Source organism: Asterias amurensis, chromosome 9, assembly GCF_032118995.1.
Source record: "Asterias amurensis chromosome 9, ASM3211899v1".
In the NCBI taxonomy this organism is placed as follows: domain Eukaryota; kingdom Metazoa; phylum Echinodermata; class Asteroidea; order Forcipulatida; family Asteriidae; genus Asterias; species Asterias amurensis.
Genome location: NC_092656.1, coordinates 6,097,004 through 6,116,896, shown reverse-complemented (window position 1 = coordinate 6,116,896; position 19,893 = coordinate 6,097,004). Strand labels below are relative to the sequence as shown.

General features: G+C 38.0%; 1 protein-coding gene across 8 annotated transcripts in view; it reads right to left on the bottom strand.

Annotated features, from left to right (window-relative positions):
• The window catches only part of LOC139941842 (serine/threonine-protein kinase ULK3-like), a 181,249-nt gene that overhangs the window by 6,760 nt on the left and 154,596 nt on the right, over nucleotides 1-19,893 (bottom strand). For 2 of the 8 annotated variants that reach the window (XR_011786630.1, XR_011786631.1), the window contains exons 14-15: nucleotides 9,202-9,262; nucleotides 8,288-8,392 (exon numbers count right to left, since the gene is read on the bottom strand). Coding sequence is in view for 4 of the 8 variants with exons in the window: in XM_071938471.1 (XP_071794572.1) it covers nucleotides 9,246-9,262 (17 nt within the window). In the remaining 4 variants the exon portion in view is untranslated. Of the gene's footprint in view, nucleotides 1-1,879; nucleotides 8,393-9,192; nucleotides 9,263-19,893 lie in introns of those variants that run through there. The other 6 variants (XM_071938469.1, XM_071938468.1, XR_011786632.1 and 3 more) reach the window with 5 other exon arrangements.

Sequence of the window (19,893 nt, the reverse complement as noted above, 5' to 3'; positions counted from 1 at the left end):
ATGCACAAAATAACAAACCTGTGAACATTTTAGAGAGAATTTGCAAGAGAGAGAACACCAATTGTTGCATTACTTTGTGTGCTTTCAACGGCATAATAAAAGACTCCAGCCGAAGACTCCTTGTAATATTTGAGTGAGAAATTATATCTTTCTCAAAAACTACGTTACTTGAGAGGGAGCCGTTTCTCACAATGTTTATACCATCACCGTTGCTCGTAACCAAGTAAGCTTTTATGTTGAATTATTTTTTGGAGTAATTACCAATGTGTCCAGTGCCTTTAACCACTAAGTAGGATTGGTTATTCTAGGGGGAATTGAGTTAGTGGAGATCTGAAAGCTAACTGAATATTAGGTTCAGTATAGTAATAATCCTTCAGAGATAAAACATGCTGATAAAAGGCGTCGATTAAACAGCATTTGAAGTAACTCCAAACAAGCACTTTTAGTTCGATTGGAAGAATTATACATTCAAGTGAACGATCGCCCGCAAAAACCACTGACAAAACATCTCCCGTTATTAATATTACTGTTTTCACAGAAACCTAATTACAGGTTTCCCAAATGGGGGACCACTGTTATAATCATTGGGAGATTTAGGTCCGATCAGGGTAGAAGTATATACCCCAATCGGGGTAGTTTGGTTATCATTTTCTGATTAGAGCTATAGATATCCTCATAGAGAGAAATTGGTCCCGATCAGGGTGGTGGAATATCCCCATTGGAATAGTTTCACTGTCACTGACGACACGTAGTGAAGCTTACCGCACAATTCCAGACTTCCATAAAAAGAAATCTCTGTAAATAAATCAATAATTACCCATTTTTGATGGATTGGTTATTGCCAAGGGAAACAAATAATATCGCGCGTGTATATTATCAATAGGTAAATAATGTGTGGGTGTTCAGTATTACCTGCGAGATGTTCGATGAGAATGGGGGCTTATCAGCAAACCGCACCGTGCATGATGTTATTAAATGTACAACACACGAGTCAATATTCCAAATAGTCAATGGACAACATTAAATTCACCCGGACTCTATAGGAGCGCAGTCTTTGACATTCAGTAGTATTGGGAAATACTGCCACATCTGTGACAACAAGAATACATTTGTCATGACAGTGAAATTCTTAAATCAGATACGAATTCGTAATTGGGCATCTTGAAAGAGCATGACGTGACAACCAATTGAAGGAAGACATACACTGGACACTGAGTCTTCTCACTTAGTGTATCAATGCATAAAATAACAAACCTGTGAAAATTTGAGCTCAATTGGTTGTCGAAGTAATAATAAAAAGAAACACCATTGTCACACCATTGTCACACGAAGTTATGTGCGTTAAGATGCTTGATTTCGAGACATCAAACTATATTATGTAATTTTTAATGTTATATATTGTTATATTTATATTCATATTTAAATTTATATTTTTACATAGTTTTTAACGATTCCTGTAAGTGGCGGCTTTCCGCTGTTGGATGTCAATAAATAAATAAAAAAATAAATAAAAAAATCTGAGGTCTCGAAATCTTTCTTAAAAACTACATTACTTCAGAGGGAGCCGTTTCTCACAATGTGTTATACCATCAACTTCCCCCATTAATCGTTACAAAGAAAGGTTTTATGTTAATAATTATTAAGAGTAATTATTAACAGTGTCCACTGCCTTTAAGTTTTGCTAACAATATTGCGATGGCTGAAGGAAAAGTCCAAAGGGTAGAGAAAGCATATTCTTCGTAGCAAATTGCTGGCATTTAGTTCTAAAGACACCGCCAACAAAAGCAAATCGCACCATTCCCTTAAAGGAGTAATCGTATGGACAACGAGACCGACAAACTAATGACAAGCATAAGCAAAATCAATAATATTATTGCGACTTTAAAGCTACTTTATTAATCCACATCAATAATGCACTTATTACATGACATTCATTTTGTTTTTATCTAACATGAAACAACTTACAAGCCATTTCGGTTTTTTTCTTAAATAAATATTTGCATTGTCTATTTTTATCATAAAAACATACTAATATCAACAAATTAAATTAATATCAACAAATGTTTGAATATTTCTTTTTATAAAAAAATAATAACATGAAGATGCATATAGAATCAGGAGGGAAACTCGGTGTTTTATCTTTTTATTTTTATTTTTATTTTTATTAAAGAGACGTTTTGTGAATAATCAACACAACCCAACAGTTGTTATCAAATATAAGCGAACATAAATAATAATAGACAAAACTAGATACAGACGGTTGGACAAAGGAGAATACAACAATAATATATACGTTTCCAAAATAGTTTCTAAATCAATAGTTTCTCAAATATGACGGTGAGAAGTTTCCTTATGTGGCGTGCCGTGGCCGAGCGGTCACCTATTAACCCAAGCTGTTTGTGTTGTCAGCAGCAGAGTGTGGGTTCGAATCCCGGTCACGACACCTGTGTCATTGAGCAAAGCACTTAACCATAATTGCTTCATTAAAGACACTGGACACTATTTGGTAATTGTCAAAGACCAGTCTTCTCACTTGGTGTATCTCATCATATGCACAAAATAACAAACCAGTGAAAATTTGAGCTCAATTGGTCGTCGAAGTTGCGACATCTTAAAGGAAAGAAAAAACACTCTTGATACACGAAGTTATGTGCTTCAGATGATTGATTTCGAGACATCAAAATCTAATTCTGAGGTATCGAAATCAAATTCGTGGAAAATTACTTCCTTCTCGAAAACTACGTTACTTCAGAGAGAGCCGTTTCTCACAATGTTTTATACTTTATTACTGCCAACATCTCTCCATTACTCATTACCAAGTAAGGTTTTATGTTAATAATTATTTTGAGTAATTACCAATAGTGCCCACTGCCTTTAAAATTTGGGAAGGCATGCATGCTGCTCTACCTGCCAGGCTCCTAGTGGATGATATCAATGCTTACATCCTTAAAGATTGCGAAGGGGGTAGCTCCAGCCTTATGATGTTATAGGCGATCTAGTATTAAAGACAGTGGACACTATTGGTAATTACTCAAAATAGTTATCAGCATAAAACCTCTCCTGGTAATGAGTAATGGGGACAGGTTGATAGTATAAAACATTGTGAGAAACGGCTCCCTCTGAAGTGACGTAGTTTTCGAGAAAGAAGTAATTTTCCACGAATTTGATTTCGAGACCTCAAGTTCTAAACTTGAGGTCTTGAAATCAACTATCTAAACGCACACAACTTCGTGTGACAAGGGTATTTTTTCTTTCATTATTATCTCGCAAGTTCGATGACCGATTGAGCCCAAATTTTCACAGGTTTTGTATTTTATGCATATGTTGAGATACACCAACTGTGAAGGCTAGTCTTTGACAATTACCAATAGTGTCCACTGCCTTTAAAGCCTGTGAAGAGGGTAACTCCGGCCTTATGATGTTATAGGCGATCTCTCATTACAAAAAATGGGGACAAATTATAAAAACAACAGGGTTTGTAACTGTAGAGTCAAAGTTCAGCACTGTATGATTTGGCCAGGGGCGTTTCATCCACTATCAATATCTGTATATGGGAGTTTTCAATCGTAGTAAACAATCTGAAAGTTCATATCAGTACCTCCAAACCCCTAGATAGGAATAGGATTTCTTCATTGATCTGAGCAGAATCCATTCCAGGTCCCAGTTTCATTGAGCTGCTTAAGCAGAAAATGTTGCCTAAACAAATTCTGCTAAGCACAACTTGTACCTGTGACACGGTAGTTTGGCTGGTAACCTCATTCTAGTAAGCGTAATTTTATTCATGCTTAGCTACTTATGAAATTGGGCCCATACAGGTTTTGTAAGGCTCTTGTGTATAAAAACACATCGTCTATGACACGTTAGTCTTGATTCAAGTCCCGTTCTCGTGCGAGAGGTCCCTTAGCATACCCGCAGTCAATATAGCTATTAGTGGTCTCGCGTGCGGAACAGGTTTTGGGGGAATGTCGAGCAGTTTTCTAGCGATGGCACGGGATTGAGACTTGAGTCAAGTCTAATGACACGTCAAACCTCTTCAATCCCTCATGCTCTACTCATTCCCTTCAATTATAATTAAAACCCAACTAGAATTGTAGGAATAATAACATTCGTTTGTTTAACAGAGCCAATTAGAGCACCAAGTTTGTCATTGCTTGCTGAGTTTTTCTCGGAATCTCCAACAGAGAAAAGCAATCAGCCCTCCTCACTATATTGCCTTAAAGGCACTGAACACTATTGGTAATCACTCAAAATAATTGTTAGCATAAAAAACTTATTTTTTAACGATCACTGGAGAGCTGTTGATAGTAAAAAAAACCTTGTGAGAAACAGCTCCCTACGAAGTAACGATGATTTTTTGAGAAAGAGGTAATTTTCTACTCAAATAATAAAAGACTTCAAGTCTGAAGCATTTTATCATGCACCTAAAAGCACACTTGTACAAAAAGGGTGTTTTTTTCTTTCATTATCTTCTTGCAACTTCGATGACCAATCGAGTCCAAATTTTCACAAACTTTGTTATTTGATGCATATAGTATAAAAAAACCTTAAAATAAACCAAAAGGGTGTCCAGTGCATTAAGTGAAAGAATGAAGTGATTCATTTTCCCAAGAGTCAGTCAATTTTAATCATTAAACAATTTGCCATAGGGTATAATAGAAGAGGACTGCACGAGGACGAGGTTTAAAGGAAATTGGGCCCCCGTCAGCGTGTTCAATTTTCCCATCACTGCGTCCGGGTCTGCTCCTTTAAGACACACCTGATTGCAGTATGATTGCGGGGAACCTGGTTTTCAGCAAAAATCAATAAGTTAGCAGTCATGCACACCTAGTTAACCTATTCCAATCAATGAACAGCGAACCATTAGGACAGTCAGCTATGTACTACAGTCGAGTATATTTTGTCATAAGAGACTGAAATTTAACACCCTCTACACATGGACGCACTGAGTAAACAACCCACTAATAACCAAACATCATCCCTTTTACAATTACTAGGAGGAATAATATATTGTGAATTTTCATTAAGTTCTTGAGCGGAGGAATGTTTCCGTAGCAACCGCGACCCTCTTTCTTTAACGTAGAGATCGTTTGTTTGCCATTATGGCATCATGGTTTGGCCGTCTTAAAACACAAATATGATGAAGTGGGTGTCTCTTAAATGGAATGGAGCTGGACGTACAAGAGCTACGTTGTGGGTGTTTTTTGTAATGAAAATCATAAGAAACAATACAAGTGGGCTTAGCCCCACAATGCTTTTATGAGGGAAAAGTTAAGGACAACACCTGGGGAGAGCCAACAATGTCTCTCTACGAAGCATAGCATGTCTGGAATCACATCAAAGATGTCTGCCATTTTGTAAGGACTTGGAAAGCATTGAATACACAGTATTTATCATAATATCGATTTAGGGCAACTCTAACAATATACAACTCTTTATACACAGTGGTAACAGTCAATTTCAGTAAAATGCCACATGTACGTTGAATGATTGATTGATAAAAATAAAGCCAAGAACATGCCCAAAATACAGACACAGCAACAGGAGAAAAGACAATGAAATGAGATAAACCAAAAAAGAACACAAGTTGTAAATACTGCACAAAAATAATTATCCAAGGATGGCCCCAAAAATCCAATAACCGAAACTTATTACCATTGGGGTCCATGTATGATGGTAATTCCAGGTTATACTCATATTACAAGAAATCGTGTCTTCGTGACTTTGTACTTAGTCAATTCTTCAACAGCTCAAGACACCATCTTGTAGATTTAACTCCCCCATCCAGAGGGAAAATAATGAAGGCACTGAAATGAGAATGAATTATCTCATTGGAGATTGTCTGGAACTGGTTGCCTGTAAATTGCACCGTTCGAACGCGTTCGGGCATGATATTTGGTCCCCGGAAAAAAAGTAGGAATATTTCAGTATATACAAGGGCTGATCTACATTATATGGACACATGGTTTAGAGCTGTTTAATCACAATTTGTCTGATCTTTTCAAAGGGCGAAAAATTGAAAATCAGACTAACGTATATAGGAAGAATATCTTGTCTGCTCGTGTGATATAGCACTTAGTCGGTTGAAGGAGACAAGATTTAGAAGGGGATCAAGACAATACGGTTTCTTGAAAGGAATAGTGCAAGTACCTCAACAGTCTGCTGCAAACCGAACCCCTACTATTGATCCATCATCAGTCTGCATTGAGACTCAATCCTCTTATATAGGCTGTTTCTCCAACCAATAAAAAGGCCAATATATATATGTCACAAGATATCACCTTTCCAAGACAGATGCATAATGTACTCCTTTACATGGATGAGTTCAGTCTCAATACAGGTGGTAGCTTCTAGAGCTAGTGAAAACAATTGGGGGATTTGAGGCATTGTAGGGTAAGATATTTGGTTTGCGGTATGTGTGTATGTACTTGCCAGTTAGATTGCGTTATTAAGAGAACTATGTCTTGCTATACATTCTACTACCGCGGAGTAGATTTTCGGAATTCGGGAGATTACTCAGATCTGAAAAGGAACTTTCTTGCTTTTTTGACTACTACGTGGGCGGAAGGTAAAAATCACCTATGACTACTATTTAGCTTTAACTTGTTCTTAAAGCCATTACACACTTTCGGAACAGAAAAAAAATCAAAGATTTACAAACAACTTACAGGGTTAACAGACTTCCCTTGAAATATGATTCACATGTCATGACACGGCGAAACGTGCGGAAACAAGGGTGGGTTTTCCCGTTATTTTCTCCCGACTCCGATGACCGATTGAGCTAAAATTTTTACAGGTTTGTTATTTTATATATAAGTTGTGATACACTAAGTGTGGGCCTTTGGACAATACTGTTTACCGAACGTGTCCTATGGCTTTAACGTTTCGACTAGCTTGTTCTAGTCATCGTCAGTAAACTGGTTGGAAAGCAGCGGGAATATTGTTTTGTGACAAAAAGATATGCTCTCAGTATGAAAGTTTTTTTCCAACTTGTTTACTTCTTTCGAGTCCAACATCTATGCTCTTCAAATGTTTGGCCAGGATTGGGCACATCTCACAGCCTTCTAGTTTGCTACTATCGGGTCTCAAACTGGTGTATAAATGACATACGACCAGCACAAATTGGTGTGTACTCTACCTATTTGAAACACCATTGTCTTCGGCAGAAGAGTTTGCAAATCTTTTATTAGAAAAACATTTTCACGGATCGATTAACGGCCCAAAATATGGTTGTTTATGTGAGCTACATTATAATTCATGTTGTTATCAACCTTTTTTCAAAACATGAGTTGTTGACTCAATGAGTAGTTCTCCATGAAACGTGTGACCTAGCTCCTTGCGCTACGGTCACAAGCACACTACTAGCCACAACTAGCCACGGTCACAAGCACACTACTAGCCACAACTACACAAAGCACACTGTCACGTAAATAATGTTCATATTTGGCCAAATTAAAGTATAGTACAATCTACTGTTGTTAAAAACAACATCTCCAACATGGTATCCAAAAGGATTAATGCAATGGGAAATGTTCAACTTCAAAATATTAATCTGATGTGAAGCGTTCATTTGACGTCATAGCTCAAAGAACAGCGCCCTCAATCGCCTAACATTAGCGGGTCTGTTTGAACTCAATTTCCACCAAAATGTCGTACGAACGCAAAATCTCCCTTGTTGAAACCCTACATCACCTTTGTCTTGTTCCTTGCACATTTTAACAATCAAGAGCACACATTGATTTCCCCCATATAAATCAACGTAACCAACCCGAGGCTAGAAGGGCAAACAGTCTGGTTCCTTTTTGTACCTTAAACATTAGCACCTATTACCGTTATCACATACAAGAGACACGGCCAAAATAATTGCAGCATAAAAAAGGTCCCTTGTAAAAGGTCGATGGCACAGCAGCTTATCTAACTTCACATAATGTTTGACAGTGTAATAAATACATAACATTATTTCTAAACAGTGAGAACTTCCGCATCTAGCTCACTGATACCCTCCGCTAAAAGCCATTAATTGGCCATCAACTGGCGCAAAACTGTTAGTAGTCAGCATTCACATATAGCTTCAACTCGACACAAATATCAAACACGTTTTAACTGATCGATCAAAACGCAACCGCGTGGACACGTGGCCCCCGTGATAGAGTAGTCTTCTCCCGGGCTTTTAGTTTAATTTGAAAGCAAATAAAGAAGAAAACGACGGTAGTGAGATCCTACTTAAGTTTCCCGCTGAGTGGTTTCTTGCGATGCGGTGAGGAGCCTTCGGTCTAGACCTGTTGCCTACCTGCCAGGGAGATGAGTGTGTATACACAGGGTGAAATTACAACACCTTCCAAGAAGTCGCCCGCTCGTCCGTGAACTCTGGAGGACGGTAGCTAGACGGTGGTCTCTGTAAAGGCATACAGATGAGACTCTATTGTCTAAAATGTTGTCTAAGATTATTTCGTGAGGTATGAGATATAAGACTTGTCTGATCGAGTCTGGACCAGTTTACTCGTCGTTACTTAGGACGAGTTACTCATCCTAACTTAGGACGAGTAAGGACGAGTAGGACGAGTTACTCATCCTTTAGGCCTAGCTTTAGTGTTTAGTAGATGATAGAGTGTCTTTGGGCTAGCCCTCTTGCCTAAAATACCACCGAGATATTACGTGAGGTATGACTTTTGACTGGGAGACGAGAGGGACCTGGGGTGGACTTAACAGGGAGTTAAAACTAATATTATCTTGAGTTAGGAAGATTTACTCCTCATATACTTAGGACCAGCCTTAAATTTTTAATGAGTCCTTCTCGTGAGGTTTGACTTTATAATCTGTGTTGAGAGAGGGAACCAGGGATGGGATTCACAGAGAGTAAAGACTGGTCTTATCTCGAGTTACTCGTGCTAACTTAGGACTACCTTATGTTTTTAAGTCTTATTTGTCAAATCGACGCCTGGACTACCCACTGAAAACCCAAGACCACTCGCACTCTGACTCACATTTTGGCTGGTATAACCCTAATCTGGTGAGCATAATTTTCGTTTTTGTAACCTGTGGTCTGTTTCAACAGTTGAGATATTTCATTAAGAGTGACCACAAAAATTCCTTTCTCCGCAAAATTTGAATCCCAAATTAAGACCCAATCTTTGCACTCAATGGAACCTTTAAAACAGTTCAATTTTCATTCTGATTTTTATATTCAGAACTTACATGACTCACCTCCAATGCAGTGATGTTCAACGTGGCAAGAATGGCTAGAAACCTCACTGTATTGAGCAAGCTGCAATGAAATAGAGAAAGAAAGAAATAGAAATAAGAATGAATTCTGTCAAGAAAGAAATGATATGCTTAAAGGCACTGCAGCCGATTTCACGAAACTCTAGGATTAAACCTAACTCGAGTTAGGACGAGTAACCCGTCCTAACTTAGGATGGGTTCAATTTGTCCTACGTATTTGGATGCGGAACTGAACTCGTCTGAAGTCATAAGAAGAATCCTAAGTTAGGAAGAGTTTGGTGAAATCGACGGCTGGACACCTTTGGTAGTATTCTCACTTGGTGTATCCCAACACAGCACGGTTGGCTTTGCGTAAAGCGCTCGCCTCTCACCAAGGTGACCCGGTTCGATTCATACATCACCAAATCTGTGAAAATTTGGACTCAATTGATCATCAAAGTTGCAAGAGGTTAAAGGAACACGTTGCCTTGGATCGGTCGAGTTGGTCTTTGAAAAGCGTTTGTAACCGTTTGTTATAAAATGCATATGGTTAGAAAGATGTTGTAAAAGTGGAATACAATGATCTACACAAATATGCCTCAAAATTGCGTGGTTTTCGTTTTACCTCGTCGACTAACACGGTCGGCCATTTATGGGAGTCAAAAGGTTATTGACTCCCATAAATTGCCGACCGTGTTAACTCGCGACGTAAAATGAAAACCGTGCAATTTTGAGTGATACTTGTGTGGATCATTATATTCTACTTTTAAAACATCTTTCCAACCATATACATTTCATAACAAACGGTTTCAAACGCTTTTTTATAGACCATCTCGTCCGATCCAAGGCAACGTGTTCCTTTAATGAAAGAAAAACACCAATGTCGTACAAATTTGTGTGCTTTCAGATGCCTATATTAAATGGCTTCAGACCAGAAGTCTTTTAATCAATTACTAATAGAAGGGGGCCATCGCTGGTGCCCGCCCTACTTCCAACGCTTTGCAGTCCATTTTGTCTTCAATAGTTACCAATATTGTAACCTTTGCCACCGATAATGTTCTTCTATTATTTCTACTGATGGAAGAAACGCATTTGTATATTTCCACATCTGAAATGTCACTCCTTTTCAAAACACAAACATTAATGAACCTGTCATCGCGTGATGGTGGGCTTGAGAATCAAAATAAATAGATCTGAAGTAATAACAGTCATATGAATGAATGATGTATGGGTTGCCTTAACAGGAACTGGACACCTTTGGCAAATGTCAAAGACCAGTGTTCTCACTTGGTGTATCCCAACATATTATGCATAAAATAGCAAACCTGTGAAATTTGGGCTCAATTGGTCGTCGAAGTTGCACAAATGTGTGCTTTCAGATGCCTAATAAAAGGCTTTAGGCCTGATGTCTTTTAATATTTGACCGAGAAATTATATTATGACCTCTTTCTTAAAAAAAAAAAACGGTACTTCAGTGGGAGCCGTTTCTCAAAATATGTTTTACTATCAACAGCTGTCCATTGCTCTACCAAGTAAGGTTTTATGCTAATAAAAATGTTGGGTAATTACCAATAGTATTCAATGCCTTTAAGATAAGTGCAAAAAGGGGCAGGGAAGGGCTACACACAGTGGATAACCTAGGATTCATCTCTTAAGAAGGCCGACATAGCATCACACATTCAGGGTTAGAGTGGACCCTCAACCCACCCTAATTTTCCCTCATTTCTTATTTTCATAATCTTTTTTTTTAAAGCAGACCCGGGGTTGGGAGTAATCGGTACTTGACGATTTCCATTAGAGCACTTAAAAGAAACTATTAAGAATTCACAGCGGTTTAATAATCTTCAAATTAAATCAACAAACGTGCTTTGTACATTGAGCTCAATCACCCCTAGGTTACCTATAGACCTTACAAGGAAAAAAGGTCCTCCTTTTTTATTATCACAGATTAATTTACAAATTATTGGAATTTCCTCTCCCCCAGACCTGACAGATGTAAAGAAAACAATCTATGGTGACAGGTACGAGTGAGACGTGCATCATCAACGTTAAAACAACAACTCGTTGCCCACAGCATAAGCACTTATAAAAGACTCTTCACATATCATAGGGGGCCTGCATCAGCATGGCTTTATTTTACATTTATCGTGTATGAGTACACCGATTATTATACAAGATTTAAAATACACCTTCTCAAATCAATTAATGCATCCTTGTGGAGACGTCTTTTGTTCTTAATTTTTTTTTTTCAGACTTGCAATCACGGTATAGACGGTTTTTTATAATTCCCCTGAATACCTTGGGTATTCTCTTGTTCTTTTTCCGTTTTACCTCGGTCCCCATAAGTTACCGAATATGATCCACTTTTTGTGATTGAGGACGTGTAGTTTTTTAAATCAAGACATCTCAAGGTTAACATTTAAAAATCTCACAAGAATAAGTGAAGGGTAGAAACGGTCAGATATAGTTCTTCAGATTGTTAAAGACTCTGGACACTATTGGTAGTTGTCACAGATTAGTCGTAACAGTTGGTGTATCTCAACTAATACACAAAATAACAAACCTGTGAAAATTTGAACTCAATCGGTCGTCAAAGTTGCGAGAAAAAAAACACCCTTGTCGCAGGAAGTTGTGCACTTTCAGATGCTCGACTTCGAGACCTCAAGTTCTAAGTCTGAGGTCTCGAAATCAAATTCGTGGAAAATTACTTCTTTCTCGAAAACTATGGCACTTCAGAGGGAGCCAATTCTCACAATGTTTTATACTATCAACCTCTCCCCATTACTCGTAACCAAGAAAGGTTTTATGCTAATATTTATTTTGAGTAATTACCAATAGTGTCCACTGCCTTTAACAAAAATGGTACGAGAAATAAACCCAGTTTCCTCTAAAATACTATGCTCCTTTCTGCTGGAGCTGCCAACATTTGCATCTTGCAATCACGACAAGACAACCAGGGAGATATTTGGAATTGCATTCAACATAATACGAACAAAATTTCCGTAATCAGGGAGATCTTCACATTTGTTCTTCAGAGCATTGAAAGGTTGGTTTATTTTCAGGGAACTTTCTGCAGAATCGAGGACAGTTGGCAGCTCTGCTTTGCGTGTAGTTTCATATGGCAAATATCATAGGTGACTGATTCCCCACGCCTGTCATATCACACTTATTGATACCCACATAGGTTGATGTAAATGTACACACCTTTATTAACCAGGGGTCGATTTCACAAAGAGTAAGGACTCGTCTTATCTCGGGTTAGGATGAGTAACTCGTCCTAACTTAGGATTAATCTTAAGGTCTGCATGCTACAGTGCAGGGTTGGGACTCGTCCTAAATCCTAAGATCAGTCTTAAATTAGGACCTGTCACCATAGATTGTTTTCTTTACATCTGTCAGGTCTGGGGGAGATGATATTCCAATAATCTGTAAATTAATCTGTGATAAAAAGGAGGTGTTTTCCTTGTAAGGCTTATATGTCTGTGTAACCTAGGGGTGATTGAGCTAAATGATCACTGCAGATACACAAAATCCAATCCTCCATTTATTGACAAAGGACTTGAGTAGTTATATGTCTCTCTCTATATTGTTTTATGGGCAAACCTGGTCACTAATTAACGCGTGGTGTGTTGACAAATAACGCATTGGATTTGTGTACTCTCGAGTGCCATGCACTCTTTATTGGTGGAAATCACACACTTCACCAAGCTCTGTTAAAGGCACTAGACACTGTTGGAAATTAGTCAAAATAATTGTTAACATAGAAACTTACTTGGTTACAAGCAATCGAGAGCTGTTGATAGTATAAATCATTGAGAGAAACAGCTCCCTCCGAAGTGACGTAGTTTTTGAGAAAAGAAGTAATGTTCCACTAGGAATATTTGAATTTGATTTCGAGACCTCAGAATTAGATTTTTAGGTCTCGAAACTTCGTGTGATACGTTTTTTTTCTTCTTTCATTTGAGAATACACCAAGTCAGAAGACTGGTCATTGACAATTACCCATCGTGTCCAGTGTCTTTAAACAATCACAAAAGCCTATAAAATGTTCTCAAGAAGACCTCTTAGAATGTTCACAAGAAGAGCCTTTAAATACTCACAAGAGCCCTTTAAAATAATGCTCACAAGAAGAGCCTTTAAAAACAATTACAATTTTATTCAAGAAGAGCCCTTAAATGTTAACTGTGTTTTCTTTTTGTTCAGCAGGTTTTCAAAGCCGAGAATACCATCGAAGAAAATGACTTAGGGCATTTAATTATACTGAATTTCTTGGATTACAAAAAGTGTCGGTAAAGGTTCAAAATTTACACAACTTTGTGTCATTTCTTTAGATCGAAAAACAGTCCATCGGCAAATTACAGAGAAGAACGGTGAACCATATAGAAATTTAAATAATTTGTTTTACAATAAAGGGATCGACAAACCTGACTCTCTTGCAGCTATATAGAAGCATGTTTTAAAGCCATTATACACTTTCGGTAAACAGTATTGTTAAAGGCCCACACTTCGTGTATCACAACTTATATATAAAACAACAAACCTGTGAAAATTTAGGCTCAATCGGTCATCGGAGTCGGGAGAAAACAACGGGAAAACCCACCCTTGTTTCCGTACGTTTCGCCGTGTCATGACATGAGTTTAAAATAAATCCGTAATTCTCGCTAACGAGAATTTATATTGTTTTACTGTTTTCTCAAAAAGTAAAGCATTTCATGGACTAATATTTCAAGAGAAGTCTTTCACCATTACCTTCTGTAAACCCTGTAAATTATTTGTAAATCTGTAAACTTTTTTTTTCCTGTACCGAAAGGGTCCAATGGCTTTAAAGGCACTGAACACCTTTGGTAATTTTGTGCAAAAACCAATATTCTCACTTGGTGTATCCCAACATATGCATACAATAACTAACCTGTAAAAAATTGGGCTCAATTGGTCGCCGAAGTTGCAAAAGAATAACGAAAGAAAAACGCCAATGTTGCACACATTTTGGGGCTTTCGAATGAATGAGAAAGGCTGCAGGCCTAAACTCTTTCTCAGACTAAAATAATTTAATGATAATTACCTTCCAAAACGACGTTACTCCAGAGGGAGCCATTTCTCAAAATAAGTTATACTACAGCAGTTCCCCATTGCTCGCAATACTTTTATGATAACAATTATTTTGAGTAATTATCAAAACTGTCCATCAACACCTTTAAAATCTTGCAGCTATATGAGCATCTTTTAGATCTCACACGGGTCTCAGACTTGCCCTACTACGCTTGATTAATTTTCAAACTACGGCATTTATTTTAGATAGGGAGTCAGGGTTGACAAATGGAAGCCTCAGTGGCCGAGTTCTGAGCCCGCGGAGAGAGAGAGAGGGAGAGAAGAGAAGGTCCCGGTTATTTTCCGAGGGGGCCCTGGGACATTTGGAATAATTAATAAGTGGATGGCCTGGATGTGATATTTCTTCCCCACACCCTGCAGGCCCTGGATGCCCAGCAGACGATTTCTGCATCAGTGGGCTCTGCATTATTCCTGCATGAGGCGAAGCTAACACTTTTGCAGTGGTGCGGGTTTTTAGGGGAAAGAGATAAAAAGCGAAGCCGCAGCAGTCCATAAGCTGCACCACTCACACAAAAGGGCTATGGAGATTTCAAGTTATTTCTGTAGTGTTGGGGTTTTAGAGTAAAGAGATAAAAAGCCAAGCCGCAGCTGCAGCTCTGAACCAAAGTACGCACCAAATTAATGTAGAATGACTATGAAGATTTGTTAAGCTGTTTCTGCAGAATATTACATTTGTTTTTACCATTACACCGATTGTGTGCTAGCACTGTATACTCTGTACAATAAAGTCCCCTATATGTCGCTGATCCTACTGCGTTCAAATCAAAGACGTCTTCAAGACATCTCCCTCAACCTAGAAGATGAAGCAGACTATCCCTCTACCCCCCCCCCCTTCCCTTCCCCAACCTCGCCCCAGGCAAATCCCAAGACAGACACTTGTCCCACTGCAACCTATAATTTGTACCAAAACCATTGATGATTGTCTGGCTGTAGAAAAAAATATCAAGTGACAAATTATAGTGTGACGAATTACAGTGAGCCTCATGAGCTGAAGAGCTTTCTTTGAATGATAGTCATTTTCACTTTTCCCCTGGGGGACTTCGTTTGTGGATGTGAACTAGAAATAACAACAAAGACTACTGGTTACCGCTACGGGAAAAACTGAGTAATATAGGCCTACGTTTGCTACAGTTGTTAAGGTAAAATGGAGCGTTAAGTAGGTCTATGTTCGCTAGTTGGTATTCAGGCGAAAGAGCTAATAATCCTGCTTACATCACAGTATTAAACCAGTAAGATTTTGTAAGAGTTTTATATATTTTGTTGTGAAAAAGACACCTCTCTGTTAGGTTACCAGTTGCAGTGATAACCAATGGGGGCGGGGGGGGGGGAATAAAGTAATAGGCCTATGTTTGCTTGTTTGTGGTATTCAGGATAATGTTCCTGCTTCTACTGTATTAAACCAGTTAGATTTGGTAGTAATATATTTACATTTATTGTGAAAAAATAGATAAACATTAAACCCATTTCATTGTCAGTTGATCCTTCTATACAGTTACCGAATTCAGTGCTGGTTACCAATAGGGAAAAGGAATACATTAGGCCTGTGTTTGCTTGTATTTTGGTTGTCCGGAGCAAGAGATAATGTTCCTGCTTCTACTGTGTTAAAAAAGTATTATTTGGTAAGAATATATTTACATTTTGTTGTGTAAAAAGAAAAAACATTAAACCCATTTCACTGTCAGTTGATCATTCTATACAGTTACCAAATTCAGTGCTGGTTACCAATAGGGAAAAGGAGTATATTAGGCCTGTGTTTGCTTGTTTTTTGGTATTCCGAAGCAAGAGCTTTGTTCCTGCTTCTACTGTATTAAAAAAGTTAGATTTGGTAAGAATATATTTAAAAAAAATTGTGAAGGACAAAAACCAATTTCACTGTCAGTTGATCCTTCTCTAACGTTTACCAAATGCAGTGGGTACCAACACGGGAAACGGAGTAGACCTATGTTTGCTTGTTGTTTGTGTTTTGGTATTGCGGGAGCAAGATCTATTCTTCCTGCTTCCACTGTATTAAACCAGTTAGATTTGGTAAAAGTATTAACTATTTTTGTGAAAGAAAAATAAACATTTCAGTGTCAGTTGGTCCCTACTATATACGGTTGAAATTATCATAACTGTATACATAACTACATGCTTTTAACATACGCTTTGTAGTTTTATAATTACAGGTGACCTTGATTTGCAACAGCCATTTTGAGATATGGTGGACACTTGTGTAAATTTGCCTGTATACGTCCAAACCAAACAGTGCATTCAATATTCTGTCTTTCATATCATCTCAAAGGCTGTAACCGTATTTACCGTGGGTCCAGTAAACCATCCGGTGGCTATTACTGAGAAGGCTGTAGCCGTAGCCAACGTCGCATCATACGCTATTAAGGTACTGCATGCAAGTTGTAATGCAGCCAGCAGCCAGCAGCCACAATAGCCTTTTAATTCAACGTCCAACCCTAAAGAAACAACCGGGGTAGCCTGGCGTATTCTCCGCTTTAATCCCAGGGTGTAAAAGTCAAACCACGTGTCAACATCGACCTAACTTGTCCTTCTTTCTAAATCCATTTTAACAAGCGCGGGAAAAGAGCCCTGCCAATTGATGTATGAATGTTCCCAATCCACGGTATGGAACTATAACCCTGTCATCACTTGTGTAATTTCTCTACATCTGCAGTGTATCTGCAGATTAAGCGGTGTCAGAGACTAGTATACGAGAGAGAGTATGATGACAATTGGCAATCTTTTTTCTATGTGAATGACCCACATTAGAAAATAGAATTGGTCCACTTTTTCTGGAGGCAACGGCTGTTGGAGGCACTTTGACAAAATTACATTTTCAAAAGTAGGTCTGGATTAGTGTTACTACTGCAGACACATTTCTGTGGCAGGCATGTATATGTATGTTAAAGGAACACGTTGCCTTGGATCGGACGAGTTGGTCTATAAAAAAGCGTTTGTAACCGTTTTTTATAAAATGCATATGGTTTGAAAGATAATTTAAAAGTAGAATACAATGATCCACACAAGTTTGCCTCGAAATTGCGTGGTTTTCCTTTTACTGTGCGAACTAACACGGTCGGCCATTTATGGGAGTCAAAAGTTTGACTCCCATAAATGACCGACCGTGTTAGTTGACGAGGTAAAAGGAAAACCGTGCAATTTCGAGGTATGTTTGTGTGGATCATTGTATTCTACTTTTACAGCATCTTTCTACCCAAATGCAGATTATAACAAACGCTTTTCAAAGACCAACTCGACCGATCCAAGGCAACGTGTTCCTTTAATAGATGTTGAGTAAACTAGTTTACGTGTATACGAATACCTTTCCACGTACCAGTACTCTAATAATGCTTACTATCTGCGTTTAGAAGAGTGAGAAATTGTTTTTAAATTAAAGTATTCGGGTACTTTTTCAAACTTACAGGGTTTGAAGATAATGATAGTGGAAAGCTTCCCTTCAAATATTACTTACTGAGGTGCTGTAGTTTTCGAGAAATGGGTAAAACAATGTCATGAAAATACTTAATATTATGTTGGTCTCATTGAGACCAAAATTATTTTCATGACATTGTTTAACTCATTTCCCCAAAACTACAGCACCTCAGCATGTAATATTTTCAGGGAAGCTTTCTACTATCATTATCTTCAAACGATGTAAGTTTAGTGTAAATCTGTGGACATTGTTTTCTTTTTGTCCTACACAAAGTACATAGACCCTTTAAGTCCAGGTATAAAGTAGGGGCCAAATTTCATTGAGCTATTTACTAATATAAAAAAAAAATAAAAAATGACGATCAACGTTTATTTTCTGCTAAGCAACATTGAGCAGGATATCATGTGACATGATGTTTTGGCTGTAAACTTTACAATAGGAGACTTCTGAGACGATAGGCGGCAGCAGACCCACCTGCTAAGCAGATAATAGATAAGCATTATTTTTTGTTCAAGCAGCTCCTTGAAATTGAGCCTTAATGTAGTTATCAACAACAAAACTATAAGTTTAAATCTGAAAAACTCAAATTCAAAGAGCTCACAATTACAATTATCTTCGATTGAAATAAACAGCTAACGAAATGACCTTGATATTCTAACACGTATGCAATTCCTGACAAAACAGAAACATGGTATGATTTTGTTTTCACTCTACAACGGGACCACCGACTTTGATTAAATTTTCACAGGTTGGCTTGGATGGTGTTTGATAAACTCAGGGATGGAAGTAAATTTACTCACTGGTTTAAAGGCACTGGACACTATTGGTAAGTACTCAAAACAATTCTTAGCATAAAAACTTACTTGGTAAATGAGAGCTTTTGATAGTATAAAACATTGTGAGAAACGGCTCCCTCTGATGTTACATAGTTTTTGAGAAAGAGGTAATTTCTCACTCAAATAACACAACATTTCTGCTGAAGTATTTTAATATGCATCTGAAAGCACAACAAACTAACCCTTGCGCAAGAATGGTGTTTTTTCCTTCTCATTATTCTCTTGCAACTTCGATGACCAATTGAGCCCAAATTTTCACAGGTTTGTTATTTTATGCACACGTTGGGATACACCAAGTGAGAATACTGGTCTTTGACAATTACCAATAGTGTCCAGTGCCTTTAATTTATTTCTCATGAATTACTCACTGGTCAAATATACACTTCGTGAAAAACCAATGCACGTTCAGCTGGTGCCGATGTGGTATGCATACACTATCACTCATTAAATACACACAGCAATGGTTATATACATTCATTATCATACAAATGAAATTAGTCATTTACAAAGTGAGCTGCGGTGAGAAAAAGGAAACTGCAAAGTGCTATTCACATGGCAGCAATTTAACGTGGGTCCCTTGCTTAATTTATAGCATGGTTGTAAAATTCAGCAATGTTTGACAAGATTTTTGCAAGATAACTTGGACAATAGACAAAATTATTGTCCTTTCACACACGTGGTATATTTTGTATATTTTTCGGCCATGCTACAATTAAGCAAAGGACTCTTGCTAAATTTCTCTCGTGTGAAAGTGGTGTAACTATCAAAGGTATTATATCACAGGACTATCAAAGGCAAGCGATTTGTATATTATAAGGGCACTTTCCTCGCCTTCGGATGAAGCCTGGCGTTGAATAATGCAGGGGTCATGACAAATCAGCCGACATAGCTTGTTCAAACATGGTCCCCAATGACATTTTGCAGACAGTTGACAACCCATTGCTTAACAATTTGCATTGCAGGCGATATTGATGATCCATGGCGCAGTTAATGGATTTTGAATAAATAAGAATGGTCAACTTCTTTCTGCCACGGGCTGTGTTTTATAACTCCCTCGGGGGTATTGGCTCGCGTTCTCATATCATCATCTTTACTTTAAGGGCAAGGGCAAATCATTCTTGTAAGAAGGTTGGGATTGCTAATTAAATTCGCACTGTTTCTGGTTGATTTGTGTGCCTCACAGAGTTGTTCTTTGAAGAACATCATTTGACGAAAGAGGTTCCCATGGTTTGGTTTGAACCAGTGAGAATACTCCTGAGCCCAATTTCATAGGGCTGCTAAGCACAAAAATTTGCTTAGCATGAAATTTTTGCCTCCGATAAAAAC